The 17,383-nt window shown below is 53.9% G+C and overlaps 1 protein-coding gene across 1 annotated transcript; it reads right to left on the minus strand.

Annotated features, from left to right (window-relative positions):
• Positions 1-1,006: 1,006 nt before the first annotated feature.
• On the minus strand, positions 1,007-16,286 carry ELP6 (elongator acetyltransferase complex subunit 6; the record flags this gene model as incomplete). Its single annotated transcript, XM_079538278.1, has 7 exons — positions 1,007-1,132; positions 1,705-1,851; positions 3,888-4,080; positions 5,557-5,684; positions 11,329-11,399; positions 12,786-12,864; positions 16,233-16,286. The coding sequence occupies 7 exons, from the start codon at positions 16,284-16,286 to the stop codon at positions 1,007-1,009; spliced, it is 798 nt and encodes a 265-aa protein (XP_079394404.1).
• Positions 16,287-17,383: the final 1,097 nt, after the last annotated feature.

Consider the following 17,383-nt stretch of genomic DNA (forward strand, 5'->3'; position numbering starts at 1 on the left):
ATAACAGAATTCAGGCTGTGCCTTTGGTTGGTGCTGCAGCAGACAGTCATACACCAGCCAAGCCTGAGGAGCCCTGCCGCCAAAGGCGCCTCCAGAACAGAGCCCAGGGTTCATCCCACAGCCCAACACGTCTATTCCCCATCACCACCATCACGGGGATGTTCCTAACAACGTGCTGCAGAACAGTAACGGCCACATACTGCCTGTATCCTTTATCTAATTAAAATGAGCAGCCACGAGCCCCTAATAACACTTCATGACACGAACTGGTAGGTCATAAAGCATCAGTGGTTGTGATCTGGATGCAGTGATAGATGCAGGCTGATGTGCAAACGCTGCCTGCACAAGGACAAGCTGGAGAAGTCACTGAAGAGACACACATAGGCACAGGGGTTTTATATTAAAGGGGGAAAGTAACAAAAAGCAAGGAACCCAAACGAGGCGGCCTCCAAGTCTTACATCAGCAAGGAGAGCAGCTATATACAGAGCCGCGTATTGTTTAATTCTGCGTCAACCGGGAGTTGAGCAAATCTCTCCCATGCCAGAGCTGGAAGAAAGGTAAGAATTGCAACACGTTCCCAAGCCCTCCCTGCCTCCGCCCTCTCTGTGTCATCTCTTTAAATGCAGGGTGGAGCAGCCAAGCACAACCGGAAAAGGTGAGGCATGCCCAGCCCTCAGGGCACGCCCCCTGCCTGTGCGGACCTGCTGCCAAGCACATCCAGCCCAGTTGGTTCTTGGTGGCCTTGTGTGTTGGGAACGGTTGGGATGACAAAGGGATCAACAGGCTGTCGACAAGCTGATGCCCTTGTCTGCATGCACTTCGAGATGCTCTGAAGCTTCCCTCCTAGGCCACATTGCTGCACAGCTCCTGGAAGGCGCTGAGGAAGCAAGCAGGCTGGTTTTGCAGCATGTCCGATCTGTAGGTACCAATCTATAGGTTCCAAGCCATCAGCACCGGTTCTCCTCGTGCTGCAGTGCTCTCGCAGCTCTGCGTGGTGTCACTGCATCACAGGACAGCAGCTGACAGCCCTCTAGCAAAAAAGGAGACGTTCTTGTCCTGGATCTTGTATTGGTAGATCTGGATGACGTCCTTCTCTGTTGACTCCAAGGACAGTCTCTTAATTATTTTAATCTGCAAACGGAAAGGACCAGGAATGTCATCCCTTGGGATGCCACAGTCACAGCATCCTCACCCCGTGCCCCTCCATGCTACCCTTACAAAACCACTGTTACAAAAACATCACGCAGTGCTGCAGGCAGCTCACCCTCGTGGAAGCCCCTAACGAGAGGCCAACAGCAGCCAGCAGCACAGCTGCGACCCCAGCCCAGGAGAAACGACCACAGCTACAGCCAGGATCCGTGCACGTGGTGCTTTGGGGAAGCTTCCCAAGAACCAGATGTTATTCCTGTGCCACCACCTCGGTGGAGGACACAGCCTGCACTGTGATGCTGCACAAACCTCACCCATCCTCCAGGAATGGGAAGCGTGCAGGATGTCACCGAAACATCCCCAGACAAATCCTGCAGGAGCCTGGGTGTCCTAGCAGGTCCCAGTGACTGCAGCAAGGCTGTGTCAGTCCTTAGCCATGCTGCAGACCAGGCTAATCCTGGAGCATCCTGCAGGGCAGACAGAGCACGTCCCCACACTGTCAATTCTGCGTGACATTGCCACGTGCCACCCCCCAGCGCCCCGTCGTGCCTTACCTCCCCATGAACATCCTTGCAGAAGCCAGTTGCCAGCCCCTCCACCCACAGGATCAGGTTGCTGTGATGACACAGGGAGGTCACCACCAGCTTGTTCTCCTCATCCTCTGAATCCTCGCTGCCGTGAACCAGCACCACAATGTTCCCCTGCAATGACAACAGCTGGCAGTGCTGAGCCTCTCGTTGGCTCCAACTCACTCCAGGTGAGGCCAGGCAGGGAGCAACAGGAGCCTTGTGTCCAAGTGCCCTGCCAGTAAAGCCACTCAGACATCTGCCAGCATGCCAGCCAGTGCTCAACCGAAACCCACTGGGAAAATCAACATGAGGCATGTATCAGAATCACAGAACGACTTTGGTTAGAAGGGACCTTAAAGCCCATCCTTTTCCAGCTCTGCAGTGGGCTGCCCTTCCCATCTCAGGCTGCTCAGGGCCCAGCCAAGGCCTCAGGCACCTCCAGGGATGGGACACCCACACTTCCCTGGGCAGCAGTGCCAGGGCCTCACTGCCCCCTGAGTAGTTTACCCCTAACATCTAATCTAAATCTCCCTTCTTTTAGTTTAAAGCCATTTCCCCTTTCTTATCCCTATCTGCCCATGTAAAAAGTCTCTCTCTCTTCTGTTCATAAGCTCCCTTTAAGCACTGGAAGGCCTCAGTGAGGTCCTCCCTCGAGCCTGCTCTTCCCCATGCTGAATGCCCCCAGCCTGTCTTTATAGGGGAGATGCTCATTGTCTGAGCATCCTCGTGGCCTCCTTTGGACCCTCTCCAACAGCTCTGCATCTTTCTGGGCTGGGGTCCCAGCTCTGCACGCAGACGGGGTCCCACGAGGGCAGAGCAGAGGGGACCAATCCCCTCCCTGCCCACTGCCACCCCTCTGCTGATGCAGCCCAGGATGCTGTTGGCACTCTGGGCTGTGAGCGCACACTGCTGCCTCGTGTCGAGCTTTGTACCACCAGAACCCCCAGGTCCTTCTCTACGGAGCTGCTCTGAGTTCTTCTCCCATCCATACTTATATCTGGGACTGCCCTGACCCAAGGGCAGCACCTTGCACCGGGCCTTGAAGACATACACACATCTCTGAAATAGCTTGGTGTGTGTATGTGTACAGATCTGTATACACACAAACACACACATCTGTAGTATCTGCAGACGTATCTAGACTAAAAATACATGCAGCCTTTGTTACAAGGCAGCTATCTAGTTAAACCTGTCTGTCAGGCCGTGCAAACAGCAGCTCTCTGGATGAATTCAGAACAGCTAAATAAAGACACGGCTGAGCGGCTGCAGCCAGAGCTGTGCTTCCAAACCTTCTCAGCTCCTGAAGAGCTCCCCAGTGCAACACCACCACCATTAACCATATCCCAGGAGCCTCTGCCTCAGCACAGGCAGCTCACTGTGGACTTAAAATAACATCCAATTCTCAAACAACTAAAATGTACTTTAAAGCTTCAGAACATCTTGGAAACAGAAATAGAAACGTGTTAGCAAAATTTACCTTTTTTTTTTTCTTTTTCCAGCTGCTTTGATGGTAAGTATTCCCAGCAAGCAGAACATCCCCTGTCAGCATTTACAGCTCAAACACCCCAGCAACATGTGAAGTGCAGGGTAACAAAACTTGACACCATCTACTTTATTTCTCACTCAAGCAAAGAGAGAAGTGGCTGAGGTGGTGGATGCTGCAGTGTAAACAGCAAAGGATGGATGTGATTAATGATTTTTGGCTGTGATGCTTCCAGGACGAGCGCATCGCCAGGGAGATTGTTGTAGAATTGCCACATCGTCACATGCCCTCAGAAAGCAGCTGGTGCAAAACTGCTGGAAGCAGAGAGCCACGTCCCCTCCACCCCAGGAGCCGAGCAGACCTTCAGCTACATCCCCAGCTCGTCAGCCCCTTGTCACCTTAGAAATGTTTCCTCCTGCATGCACACAAACACGGCTGTGAGCAGACATCTCTGAAGTGCCACAGCTTGAAAAAAGCAGCGCGTTCCACCCCAAAGCCCTGCTCTGCACAGCACCTCCTGGAAACCAGTTGCAAAGGTACCCCGGGGACTCATGCAACTCCCCAGGAACGGCCATGGAGAGAAGGTTTGAACTTCCCACAGAGACAAAGCCTTCTGCACTTCTGTTGTGCACAGGGGAGCAAAGAGAAAGCCAGGCTTTGCTTCTGTGTGCGGAGGGAGCAGTACCTTGAGCTGAGAGCACACCACCATTCTGCAGTAGTGGATGAAGTCCAGCACGTCCACTGGCGCAGCACCCAGGCTGAGCAGCACGCTGAGGTCATCCACCAGCAGCACCCGGCCCTTCCAGCAGTCGCTGTCAGCGGGCGTCAGGGACGTCCGGACAAAGTGAAACAGGTCCTTGAGGTTGGAAACGCTCCCACTGGAAGGGAAAGAGGAGATCTCGAGGGGCTGCCATCACCCAGATCACGGCATCACAGAACGGTTGGGTTGGGAGGGATCTCAAGGATCACGAAGCTCCAACCCCCCACCAATGCAGGGCCACCAACCTCCCCATTTCACAGCAGCCCAGGCTGCCCAGGGCCCCATCCAACCTGGCCTCCAACACCTCCACGGATGGACGGGGCATCACAGCCTCTCTGGGCAGCTGTTCCAGCACCTCACCACTCTCACAGCACACAACTTCCCCTGACATCCAACCTCCAGCTGCCCTCCCTCAGCTCCAAACCATTTCCCCTTGTCCCGCTGATGTCCCACTGAGCATCACTGACCCAACAAAGGCAATGCCAGCCTGCAGCCCCCCTACTGCCATGACATCCCTCAGGTCACAGAATCACAGACTGGTTGGGCTGGAAGGGACCTGACAGACCATCTGTTTCCAAACCCTGCCATGGACTGCTTGTCCCCAACCAGATCAGGCCGCCCAGGGCCCCATCCAGCCCTGCCTTGAGTGCTGCCAGGGATGGGGCACCCACCCTGTGCCAGGGCCTCACCGCCCTCTGCTTAAAGAACCTCTCCTAACACCCAACCTCGATCTCCCAGATCCAGAGGTTACCTGCAGACAATGCTCCTCGCTTCTGTGTGCACAGGGAAATCCTCATACCTCGCTCAAGGGATATGCCATGCTGCAGCAACACCCACGAGCCACATCCCAAAAGTTATGGGATCCCACAGCACAGGGCCTTACAAGGTTTCACTGCCTGCCCTGAGCCTCTCCTCTAGCATGCTCCCCTCGAGGTGGTTACCTTTCAGGTGCTCTCAGTGCATTTTGCTGCCCCACAGCACTTTCCACATGCCCACCGTCCCATAGCAGGGAGTCCCCGTGCCTGATGGGGCACCAGGTTTGCTGCTCTTGCTTTGTGTGTGTGCTGCTGTTCCTCAGTGACAGGAGGGAGCGACTCCTCTCCTCCATGCAGGGTTTGGTACACTTTTATCAAGTCGTCAGGAACATGGAAAAGTGCAGTGGGCACAAAAAGGAAACCTACACGGCCAGATCAGCACTGTGCTCTAACAGTTTGGATGGAGTTTTATTTGAGACAAGCCTGCTGAGAGCTGGAATAAATTTTCTGTAGCCCTGTAGCACACTAAGCAATGAGGATGGGGCAAGAAATTGCTCCAAAATGCTGAAGAGGACAGAACCCCTCCCTGAGCAGCAGAGAGGGGCAGGGAAGGACAAGCACAGCAACATGCATGGTTTTGGTATTTCCTTTACCAAGCGCAGTGCACACCTGCTGAGCCCTTGGGCCCTGCAGGGAAGCTGAAAAGTGGCCTGACCTCAGTTCATGCTGCTCTCCATGTTGGGTGGAGGGGCAGGAGACGTGAGAACCCGGAGGTGAAATGCTCAGCATGCTCAGCCCCAGCAGAACCACCTCTGCCTCCTCCAGCTGGATGGGTTTACCTTATAAACTGAAGAGGACTGGGCTGTCCTGACCGCTCCTCCTCCCCAAACACGAGGTCAAGGCAGGACTTGAGGCCTTCCAAAAAGACAAGCTGCCCCTGTTCCTTGGCAGCTGTTAGACTGATCCCCTAGAGAGAGGAAAACATTATGTTGCAGAGCAACCTGCTTTGGAGGAAGGGTACAAACAGAACCAAGCAGATCAACAGACTATTTTTATATCAAGTCCCATCAAAATGTGCTAATAAAGTCACTGCCTGAATGACTCCTGCACATTGGCTGTAAAAGGAGGAGAAAAAACTGAGACGGGGCACGTTTAGGTCAGATATTAGAAGGAAGTTTTTCAGCCAGAGGGTGGTGAGGCACTGGCACAGGTTGCCCAAGGAGGCTGTGGATGCCCCATCCCTGCAGGCATTCAAGGCCAGGCTGGATGTGGCTCTGGGCAGCCTGGGCTGCTGGTTGGTGACCTGCACACAGCAGGGGTTGGAGCTGGATGAGCGCTGTGCTCCTTTGCAACCCAGGCCATTCTGTGATTCTATGATAAACAAGCAATGGGGTTTGGGGTGCTCAAGTGAACTGGAATCACTCCTGGGAAGACAGCAGCATCACTGCTGCCCAGCATGAGAAAATAATTCTTACTCAGAGTCAGGGAGAATACAGGCATGGGGTATTAGCAGGGAGCAATTTCTTCATCTTCCTTTCTTGGCAGGTGAAAGCTAATGGTTTTTATTATCTTCACATCACTGATGTGGCAACACTGACAGCCTGGCACTGGCAGCTCCTCAGCACAGCCCACGCACACGAGCAAGGTGCGGTCCGGAAGAAGCCAAGGCCAGGCACTGACACCCACACAGCACAGCTCCCAGGGAAAGCAGCCTCAGCATCCACCCGGGTGCAAGATCTCCCAGACTCATACAATCATTCAGGTTGGAAAAGACCTCTGAGGTCACCGAGTTCAACCCCAGCCCATCCCCACCATGCCCACTGACCCTGTCATCACATGCCACATCTCCATGGCTCTCGAGCACTCCAAAGACAGCAGCTCCTCCACCTCCCTGGGCATCCTGTGCCAATCTCCTGCTCTACCTTGAGAGCCAAGCACGGGGCACATCCAGCTCCAGCACCTCCAGGACCAACGAAGAAAGCCTTAGCAGAGCCGCAGCAGATTCCTTACAGAAGATCCTGAATGGAAATCCCAGCTGGAGACACAGTTCACAAAACAGCTCCTCATCCTTTTTTCTTTTTTTTTTTTTTTTAATCAAGGGCAACTTTTGGCAATTCTGTTGTTCCTTAGCTTACTGGTAACTGCACCAGTTTGGCTTTTTGGAGAAAATGTAGTACTTTGTGTAACCATCAAGATACATCACACAGCTCACCGTGGTCAAACCGCCAGCTTCCCTGTGGGAAGAAGCATGAGTTTGCTAGGCTGTGCAGCGTGGGCTGCTTCCCACATTTCACAACGGACTGTAATCTCTTCAAATGGAGCTGGGGAGCGTTAGCACAAAGCCTCTGGAAATGGGGCTGTTGTGCAAGGCAGCAGGTAGTTGGCCAAAATGGCGAGACGTGGTTAACTAAGAGTTCAGGAAGCTTGAGCTCAGCGCAGGGTTGCTCAAGAGGCAAAACTAGGGAGACAGAGGCTGGGACGCAGGCTGTGAGCACCTGATGGAGCTGTGCACGTCCCTGCTCACTGCAGGGGAGCCGGACGAGGTGGACTTTCCAACTCAAATGACTCCACAATTCTAACCAGAAACAAGGATTCTGAGAGAGCGGATCACTGGGACAAGGATCCCTGCAGGTGGGCAGAGCACGGCTGGGCAGAGTTGGTACCAGCCCAACTCCCCCCTTTGCTTTACAGAGGTTTTCCAAGTGACACCCATTAGCTCTTTGCTCACAAAGGAGACGCACAAAGCCACATGTCCACTTCTGCCTCCCGATTCCCACCCCATATCCCACCTGCCAGACCCTCCTGTTACTCTGACATCAACCCATAAGAGCCAGCATTTCACCTCCTCCTCCTCCTTTTTTTTTTAATTCTTAGTAGATTGGAAAGCTACAGCCCAGACATCTAATCAATGCCACATACCTACACGAGGCTGCTTTGGGAGCGTGGCATTTCCACACAAGCACCCCAAGAGAGAGAAGGTCTGAGTAGATAAGGAAGAGGCCCCTTCCAGGAGATTAACCCCCAGCCCTGCAAGGCTTATCAGTGGCCACATGTTTGCTGCTGATGATAGGAATGACAGATTTACATCACATTTCTTCTCTTTGCTGAAGCTCTCAGGGGAGCATCCGTCAGGGCGCGTGGGCTTCAGGCACAGGAATTCAGCTTCTGCAGGTGATAATTACCCACTAAAACCCTGATGGGAAGCAGGGCAGGAGTGCAGAGCTAGCACTAGCCTCCTAGGCAATTATAAGGCCACACCACGGAACAATTCCTCGCCAAGAACACAAGAGCTTTATGCAGCAGGAATGTGGATCAGCTGGCAAATACCTGACATGCCACAAAGCATGTACTGCAGGGCGGCTGCAGGAACAGGCTCACTGATCCCCTGTTGGACGTCTGGAGCTCACAGGACTCAGGCTCATCGTTAAGTGCTTTGCCAAAGCAGCACCTGAAGTCACTCTTCATGTTGGTCACTCAGAAATGGAGTTTTGCTTTGCTCTGTGCACATGCAAACTGTGTACTTCAAACAGAATGGCTCAGGTCAGAAGGGACTTCAAAAGAGCATTTATAGTTCCAGCCTCCCAGTTCAGCTGTTTCCCTAGCAGAGCAGCAAGGAACCATCATCTCCTCCTTGAAACACTTGGCAGCTCAGCTCTAGGACAGCAGGGCCTGCCTGGACAACAGAGGAAAGAGCCAGGACAGCTCAAAGGTGATGGAAAATGAACCCAAAATAGCCAATGGCATCTGCTTGAGTGCCAGCAGGATCAGAGGCACTAAAACGTCCTTGCTGCAGGGCCACAGTGCCGAGCAGTGTGCGTTACCAACCCTGAAAGCCCTCATTATCTCACAGCACCGCGCTCCATCACCACGCACAGACATTATCTCTGGCAATCTGTCACTCATCGATCCAGCCCAGAAATGCCTCCGAGATCACAGTCTGGGGAGATTGGAATCAACAGCTTCCCGACAAGGCACAGCTGCAGAGCCTGCAATGCTTCTGGGCAGGCAGCACCTGCAGGGTCCCAGCAGCCTGCAGCCGCGACGTTCCTCCAAACCAAACCTGCTGCTTGCTGTCGGCCACTTCATAATGGAAAGCAAACTATCCGCAGGAGAGAAGGAATGATGGAGCACGTGAGGCAGCTTCATTAAGCTCCATCAGCTCCAACGGCGAATGGCACCGCGGTACAAAGTGCGACAGTCTGTGATCAGGCACTCATCCAAGGTCTCCTCTCCAGCACGTGTACCCTCAGGGGACAGCAGGGGCGAGCAGGCAACGTCCTCGGGTCTGCAACCTCCTCGGGTCTGCAACCTCAGCGCTGGGAATGGGGAGCAGGCAAGAGGGAGGCCACATGGAAATAAATATGTTTTTCCTTCAAAACAAATCAAACCTTGGACAAGTGAGAGTGGGAACACCAGCTGGTAGGCTGCCCTCGTGTCATTAGTCCTGCTGCAGTTCTCTAGAAGGTCACGACAAACAACGTTAACGTTAACTGTCCCTTCAATTCAGTGTGGATCCTCAAACGAAGGGTGGAATTTGAAAAAAAAGGAAGTGCGAGGGCAGCACTGCGAGGCAGCACAGGCACAAAATTCCAGGGAAACTGCATTTAGCTAAGCTGTGAGGGTCTGATGAGACCTGGCAGCACTGCTGGGAAGCAGCAACACCACCAGGTGCTACAAGGACTGCAAGGTAGCACTGTAAAGCCTGCATCACACTTCAGCAGCACACTCTCTGGGGAGGTCAGAGCATGCTTTCCAGCCTGGCAACGACAGCCAGGTTCAGCTTGCACTGAAATCTGTAGGCACTGTGATAGAAAAGAGCCAATCCTAGAACCACAGGCTGGCTTGGGTTGCAAAGCACCTTAAAGCTCACCGGGCCTCAGTCCTTGCCACGGGCAGGGACATCTCCCACAGCCCAGGTGCTCACAGCTCACATCCCAGGTTTGGGCATCGCCGGCTCATTTGACTGCAGCCCTTCATTAGCACATAACCTTCTGCTAGAAAGGAATGCTATGGGAGATTGAACCCGTGCAGCCAGTGCTGCAGCTCAGCAGTCTTCCAACAGATCTGTCCCCCTGCAGCTCATCCGGCCAACGCAGTGAGCCCAGGTCCACAGCTTCCCAGTGAGGAAGAGGCGCTAGGCAGGGACCAGCTGGGTGTTTGCAGCACGCAGCACCTCGCAGCAGCACGGCTCTGCTCACAGCACTGCCTGAGACCAGGGCTTGCTGCAGCAGTGACATCCCAGCTGCCTCCAGCAGGCATCTACAGCAGCACAGCCAGACTGTAAAGAGAGACAGCTCCCATCATCAAGTCTCCAGTCGTAAACAGGCCTGAGTGAAACCACTCTGCTAAAACAGAGTAACAGAGCCTGCCGTGATCATCTGGGAAAAGGGCTAAAGCAAAGCTCTTACAGAAATGCAGATACAAATAAGTGACAAGAGAACCACTGACTGCTTTAAAGAATTCACACCAATCGCACACACAGACCTGCAAAGTTATAATAAGAGTGATTCAGAGACCTGAAACCAACAGGACAGGGTCAGCTCACTGCTGTAGGCAAATGTAATCCCTTCCCTCAACTCCCCCAGCAAACTGCATTGTTCTTCTTATCACTCCTTCACAAGAGTAATCTTTGTGTTGGAATCATCAGACAGCAAAGCACTTTGATTTGCATTGCACATGGGCTCCAGCTAATCCTTCTGTTCTCCCACTTCTCAGACTCTCCCACCAGAGAGATGACACCACCACCTATTAAAAGCACACCCTGGAGCTGTGTAATGGGAAATTTCACCATCTTCAGGAACACACCAGCAAATATGATTCTGCTTTTAGTGCAGGCAAGGTTCCCATACTGAACAGCCGAATCTCCAACCCACATTTCCTCCTCTGGGAAATGCTCTGCAGGGGAAATGCACGCTCAGTACCTGACTGAGAGTTAAAGCTTCACATCAAAATGCTGTTTGCTCAGTCCATCTTAGTTAACTTAAGTCTGAGCCCTCAGGCCATTTATCTCCTCCTAACAGAAGGTGAAAACTGAGTATTAAAAATAAAACCAGCTGTCTAGCAAGTATCAAAACCCATCCCACATTTAGAGTGGGGAACGGACCATCACTGCACCTGGCTCCTCAGTACCTTCTCTGTAAGCTGAAGCACTGCTGAGGCTCCCAGCAGAACAGAGCAGGGTCAGTGCAATCCCTTCAGCTCTGGGAGGTCACCTGGATTTTGCACCCAGAGCATTCTATGGCTGTAAGAGAGCACTCCACAAAAGCTGAGAGATGCATTTCAACCCACAGGTGAGAGGGGTGCTCTCACACACTGGGAATCAGTGTGTGATCAGACACTGGGAATGGCCTTGGCTCTTAGCTTCCTCATTCTGTGGTACGTGTAATCCTTCCCTGATTCGCCATGGGAAGGAAATTGGTGCTTGTGGCTTCTCAGATGGCTCAGACCCATGTCTTTGCCCAGAGGCCAGAAGCAGCACACAGGCACCCTCTGAATGTACCTGGACACAGATACCAGAGGGCTTTCCTCCCCAGAGCACCACTGAAACTGCGTCCACAGGTGTGGGCTTGTCTACAGGGCCCGCAGTTACCAACCTGTGCCAGGAGACTTACCAGCTTCTGTGCTACAATGTTATAGTGACTGAAGGACTGGACCAGGGCCAGGAAGCAAACCTTACAGCCAGCTGGGGAAGAAGACAAAAGACACATTGTTATTACTTCACTTGTAAACTGCCATTATTGCGGCACATAAATCACAGCAGCCAGGCCATAAATCTGCCTGCAAAGGCCTTGAAGGGAGGAAGGTGTAGGCAGCCTCTCACTTGCTCGTAGCTTGGAATGGGACAGAATGGCTTTCCATTCTTACCTTTCTAAGGGTTTTCCATTCTTGCTTTTCTTTGAGCTTTCCAATTTAGTGAAAGGTTAAAAATAAACAGAAGAACAAGAAAGAGATGACAAAGAAAAATTAGAAAGCCTCTTTTCTGTCCCATTCCATTCTGCCCAGGGATCTCCCTGCATTGTTTGTTGGTACAACTGCAAGGAGGCCAACGGCCGACCATGACACGAATTACTGAAATCACAGGCCTGCCAAGAGTCCCTGTTTTGGCTCTCCCAGGGCAAGTGACCTTATCTGCAAACACACACAGAACCAGCAATTTTCACAAAGATATCTCACTAGAACATGATTTTGGAAAACCCAGCGTGTGACAACCTGGCCTTGTGCTTTGGTTCAGACCCAAAGCGGCGCGGCTGCTTCTCCCTGCCAGAGTGCAGGACACAGATCACAAGTGGCAAGGTCTGTGGCCTTAGATTACGAGCAGCAAGGTCTGCGGTGCCAGCTGGGCCTTCCCAAATGTTTTGAGCACCAGCTGGGCACTGGGTCAAGGGCAGGATGGTGCTGAAGTTTGGCATGGCAGGCTGTAAAGGAGCACTGCCCCCCGACCGGCTCCCGCTGCTCACTCTCTGCTCAGCCCATGCCTTCCTGCAGTGCCTCTCTGTTCAGCCAATCAAGGAAACCAAACCTTGGAAATGATGAAGCTGCAGCTGAGGAGGTGGCAGTTGTGGGGGAGCACACACAGCACCCCGAGCAAAATTTCACTCTGCACAGGTTTAACAGCAGAGAACTGGAGTCTGCGAGTCGGGTGGCCGCTCCACAGAGGCCGATAGGTTATTTGGGGCTGGGAGGTCAGCAGCAGAGCAATGAGGCAGCTTGCCAGCAACTCTGTTTGTTTGTTTACTCACTGCTATCTTATCTACCCGCCGGTTGTTCCTGATAGTTACAAGATGTTGCGAAATGTTCAGTAACAAAGGACCCACACATGGCAGCTCTCCCTCAGATGCCCAGGTGATTGACGGCCTTCACTGCGCAATGACATCACTGCACAGAGACGAAGGGCTCGAGAGCAAGGCCTAGGAACAAGTCAGGACTGGGAGCCAGAAGCCCTGCACTGATGGGAGGATGCCCTGATCCCCGCAGAATCAGCTCTTGCAGAAACACTTTGTGGAGCAGGAACTTCCAAGGAGCAGGTGAGGACAAACCCCTGCCTTGCAGAGTCCTGCTGCTCACCCACCTCTGAGGTAGAAGGAGAGGAAGTGGTGCACCAAGAAGCTGCCATCCGTTCTGCTGTCTCGCAGCAGTGTGAATTTACCCTGGAAAAGAAGCAGCAAAGAAACTTCAAAGCGGGTTAAGATGAGGGTATGAACAGCTCCTGGCTCTGTGCCTTGGGAGACGATGCCTGCAGCCAGGGGAGGCTCTGCAGGTACAGAAGTTGGACTCGATGATACCTAGGGGTCTCTTCCAACTCTGGATATTCCATAATTCTATGGCACCAGAGGAGGAAGGGCGCAGGCAGCACCTCAGCCACCATCAGGCTCACTGAGACATGCCACGTTCAGAGCAGGAAGCCTCAGCATCTCAATGTGTTTACAGGAGCAGAACCCTGCACAAAGTACACTACCTTGTTCTGATCGGGCAGGAAATGAATTCACTTCATCAGTGCACACTTGTTATCAGTACTAGACTCATCAAGGCATTTGTTTCCATTAAAATATCAGTTGAGATTTTCCTCTAATCAGTACAAAACATAAATGGGCTGCTTTTAATCACTAAACTTATCATTGCCTTTTTTTTTTTTTTTTCAATTTATTACAAGAAAAAAAAAGCTCTTTGCAGCAACAAGCAATCTGCCCATAGGTGATTTGTAAGGCATCTATCAGTTAACACCCCCATGCATAACGTGTTGTGAAGTGCTGCTAACAGAATGACAAATATTCAGTCCGTCTGCAGAGAATGCAAAATGAAGTTTAGGGTACAGAAATGCTGCTCTGCCCCAGCCAGAGAGCACTTTTCCACCCAAAGCAGAGTGGAGGCACCACCCAGTGAGAGGCTCACAGGGATGTCAGTATCGTAAGCCTAGAGCGGTTGCAGGAACAGCACAAGATCCTCATTTCTGTGTTCAGCCCCTCCACGAGCTCCTCTCATCCCCTGGGACTCTCCTCCTGCACTCTGTGAGTCCAAATGCAGCCCCTCTTCCCCTCCTTGCTCACAGTGAAGTGAAGCCTGCCTGCTTGGAAGGCTGTGCGCTTTGCTACCGCATGCTGTGCGGGACTCGGTGGGATGCTGTCATGGAGCACACATGTGATTTACCTCCTTCAGAACTTCCAGTTACTGACCTTCAGTCTCAATGATTCTCACTTTGCTGTCGCGCTGCAGCTGCTCAGTACTCAAAACTCTCCATTTCTGATGTTTCCATGCCCAGCTAGTGAGTGATAGGAATGTCTGAACCGTGCACCTCCTGCACTGCTGGCTTTGCACCCAGGACTCCTGGAAATACCGGAGTCCTGCCTGCCTTCCACCCAGTCCACACACCCTTCCCGAGCCCAGGAAGAGGCTGCTCAGCATGTCTGTAGCACTTCAAGGGAAAGACTCCTGCAGCGCCTTCTCCTTCTGTCTGCCCAGCACTCCGCTTTCACACTCTGTCCACCTGCAGGCTACAGAGCAGAAGCTGCAGCTACGTGTTAGAAACTGCCAACATCGACTGGCAGGGCAGCGGCAGGAGTGACAGCATTTGGTGGTGACATGTCAGTACACCCACAAAGGCAGCAGCTTCTTCCACCTCCCAGCCCTGCAGTCAGTTCTTTGAAAAATCACACAACTGTAGAATCATCACGTTTGGAAAAGGCCTTTCAGATCGCTGTGTCCAGCTGTCAGCTCCACCATGCCCGCTGACCATGCCCCCAAGTGCCACATCTCTACGGCCCCTGACCACCTCCAGGGATGGTGATTCCACCACCTCCCTAGGCACCGTGCCAGTGCCTGAGCATTCTTTTGGAGGAGAAATTCTTCCTAACACCCAACGTGAAATGGCACAGGCTTAACCGCAGACATGCAGAAACGATATGGCAGAGAAGGGAAAAGGAAACCTGCAAAGGGCTGATGCTTTTTAAGAAGGATTTCTGGCCTGCATTCGTAGCCCAAGAGTGGCAGGACGTCCAAGTGGGTGGATGGAATTCCATGTCCTCAGCTGATGGAAGGAGGAAAGAGCCAACACAAATCTGAGTCTTCGGTTCAGCACTGCTTCCAGGTTCTGCCCACGCTGCCACATCAAAACTCAGGATTTTGAGGCATAACCTCCTTCTGCTCTGCTAAATTCCCGTCCTGCACCTGCGTTCATTGAGTCCATCTGCTGGCATCACACAGCATTATCTAACAATTAAACCTTATATCTGTGAGCGGTGTCCCAGTGCTCCATGAGCTCCAGCAGCTCAGGGCTGTGCCTGCTGCCCTGGGGAGCTGCTCCATGCCCACTGTCCTGTGGGGCACAGCCTTTCCCTCAGCCCTCCCTCCCCCCCACTCCCCAACCCTCCCTGACAGCTCCATGCCTTTTCCTTGGGCCCTGTTGCTGTCATAGAGAGCAGAGCTGCCCCTGTGCTCCCTGTGAGGATCTGTAGAGCCATGAGGGGCTGTAGGGCACCATGAGGCCTCACCTCAGCCTCATTTGCTCTGGGCTGAACAAGCAAGATGTAATGGCTTCAGGCTGCACCAGGGGACGATCAGGTTGGATACTGGGAGCAGTTTCTTCTCCAAAGAGCATTTGAGTGCTGGCACAGCTGCCCAGGGGTGGGAGATCACCATCCCCAGAGGTGTTCAAGAACTGTGGGGATGTGGCACTGGGAGACGTGGGCAGTGGGCATGGTGGAGGTGAGCTGACAGCTGGACATGATGATCTTAGAGGTCTCTTCCAAACTTAATGACTGTGGGACTCTAAACCCAGCGACCTCACATGTTCTCTCCTCAACGTCTCCACTCCTTCAGGGTGTGGGGTGACAGATCCCAAACACCCCATGGCAGCTGTGGGGAACTCCATGGGTTCTGCAGCTGTACAAAACAAATGGCCACTCCAAATATACAATTTTATTGCCTAACATAGCACGTATCAGGAAATACATCCCATTCTCTGTAACATGTGGAGGTGTTTTCTTAACGTTTGACCCAAACGTGCCACAGCTCCACACGGAGCTCAGCAACCACAGCTCAGCGCCAAAACTGCAGGGACAAAACACTTCCATGCAGCCTCCTAAAGGAACAGAAACTTCTTCTGCCCAGAGATGCGGTGGATGCTCCATCCCTGCAGACTTCCAAGGCTGGATCAGGCCTTGGGCAACCTAATGGAGCTGTGCTGTCCCTGTGCACGGCAGGGGAGCTGGACTAGATGGCCCTCACAGCTCCCATCCAGCTCTAAGAGTTTTCCCCGGAGGGGCAACGCTTTCACATCCCCTCCTTTTGCTCCGTCCGCCCCACAGATCCCAGCGAGCTCTGTGAAGGGCCGTTCCCTCCTCACGGCGCCACGGCCGCAGCCCGCCCGTACTACAGCTCCCGGCGTGCCCCGCGCCGCCGCCTTCCCGCCTTCCCGCCTTCCCGCCTTCCTGCCTTCCCGCCCCACAGCCCACCGCCTACCGCCTACCGCCCCCTTTCCGCCTCCCCGCGCCCCCGCCGCCTTCCCGCCTCCCGCCCTCACCGTGTCCGGGCGCTGCGGGGCGGCGTCCAGCAGCTCGTTCAGCTCCTGCAGCATGGCGGCTGTGTGTGCGCGCGTAGTGAGTGGGGGGAGCGACCAGAGCCGCGCATGCGCCGGGCGGGGCCGCCTTCTCGCTGCCAGCCCCCCCACACCTCCGCCATGTTGTCCTGGTGGGCGCGCGGAGGGGGCGCGCTGAGAGGCGCTGTGAGAGGCTGAGGGGATGCACTGAGGGACACGCTGAGGACAGAGGGGCAAAGTGAAGGCTTTGCACTGAGGGGACGCACTGAGGGACTGAGAGAATCCCTTGAGGGGCATCCTGAAGGCTGCCCTCAGGACAGAGGGACGTACTGAGGGGATACGCTGAGGAGACAGTGGAAGGCTGAGGGGACCCGCTGAGGGGCAGGGACACGAGCACGTCCCTGCTGTAGGAAGGGCCCTTCGCTCTGTTCCAAGCCAAACATTCGCTTATTCTGCGATCCCCACCTCCCCCTGCTGGCAGCGCTGTCACCGCCGCAGCCCGGACGCCCTTTGCCCGCGGGCTGCGGCTGCTCGCAGAGCTGAGCTGCGCCCGGGTTCGGGGCTGTCAGCCTTGTTGCAGCAGGGATTGGATCCGGGTGGTCTTGGAGGTGCTTTCTGTCCAACCATTCTGTGATCCTGTGACTCAGCATCACTCCTGGGGCTCAGCGCTGGGTCCTCCGGCTGGGCTCTTCACCGTGGAGCAGCATGGAGCTGTGTCATGGAGCAGTGCCTCGCGTCATGAGGCAGCGCCTTGTGTCACAGAGCAGCATCCCGTGCCATGGACCAGCATCCCATGTCATGGAGCAGCACCCTGTGCCATAGAGCAGCACCTCGCAACATAGCAGCAGCCCACACCATGGAGCAGCACACCATGCCATGGACCAACACACTGCACCATGGAGCATCTCCCTGTGCCATGGACCAACATCTCATGTCGTGGACCAGCACCCTGTGCCATAGAGCAGCACCTCACCACATAGCAGCAGCCCACACCGTGGAGCAGCACCCCATGCCATGGACCAGTGCCTCACATCATGGGGCAGTGCCTCGTGTCATAGGGCAGCGCCCTGTGCTGTGGACCAGCATCCCATGTCATGGAGGAGCACCCTGTGCAGAAGAGCAGCACCCCACAGCAT

This window comes from Tetrao urogallus (assembly GCF_951394365.1).
Source record: "Tetrao urogallus genome assembly, chromosome: 7".
In the NCBI taxonomy this organism is placed as follows: Eukaryota; Metazoa; Chordata; class Aves; order Galliformes; family Phasianidae; genus Tetrao; species Tetrao urogallus.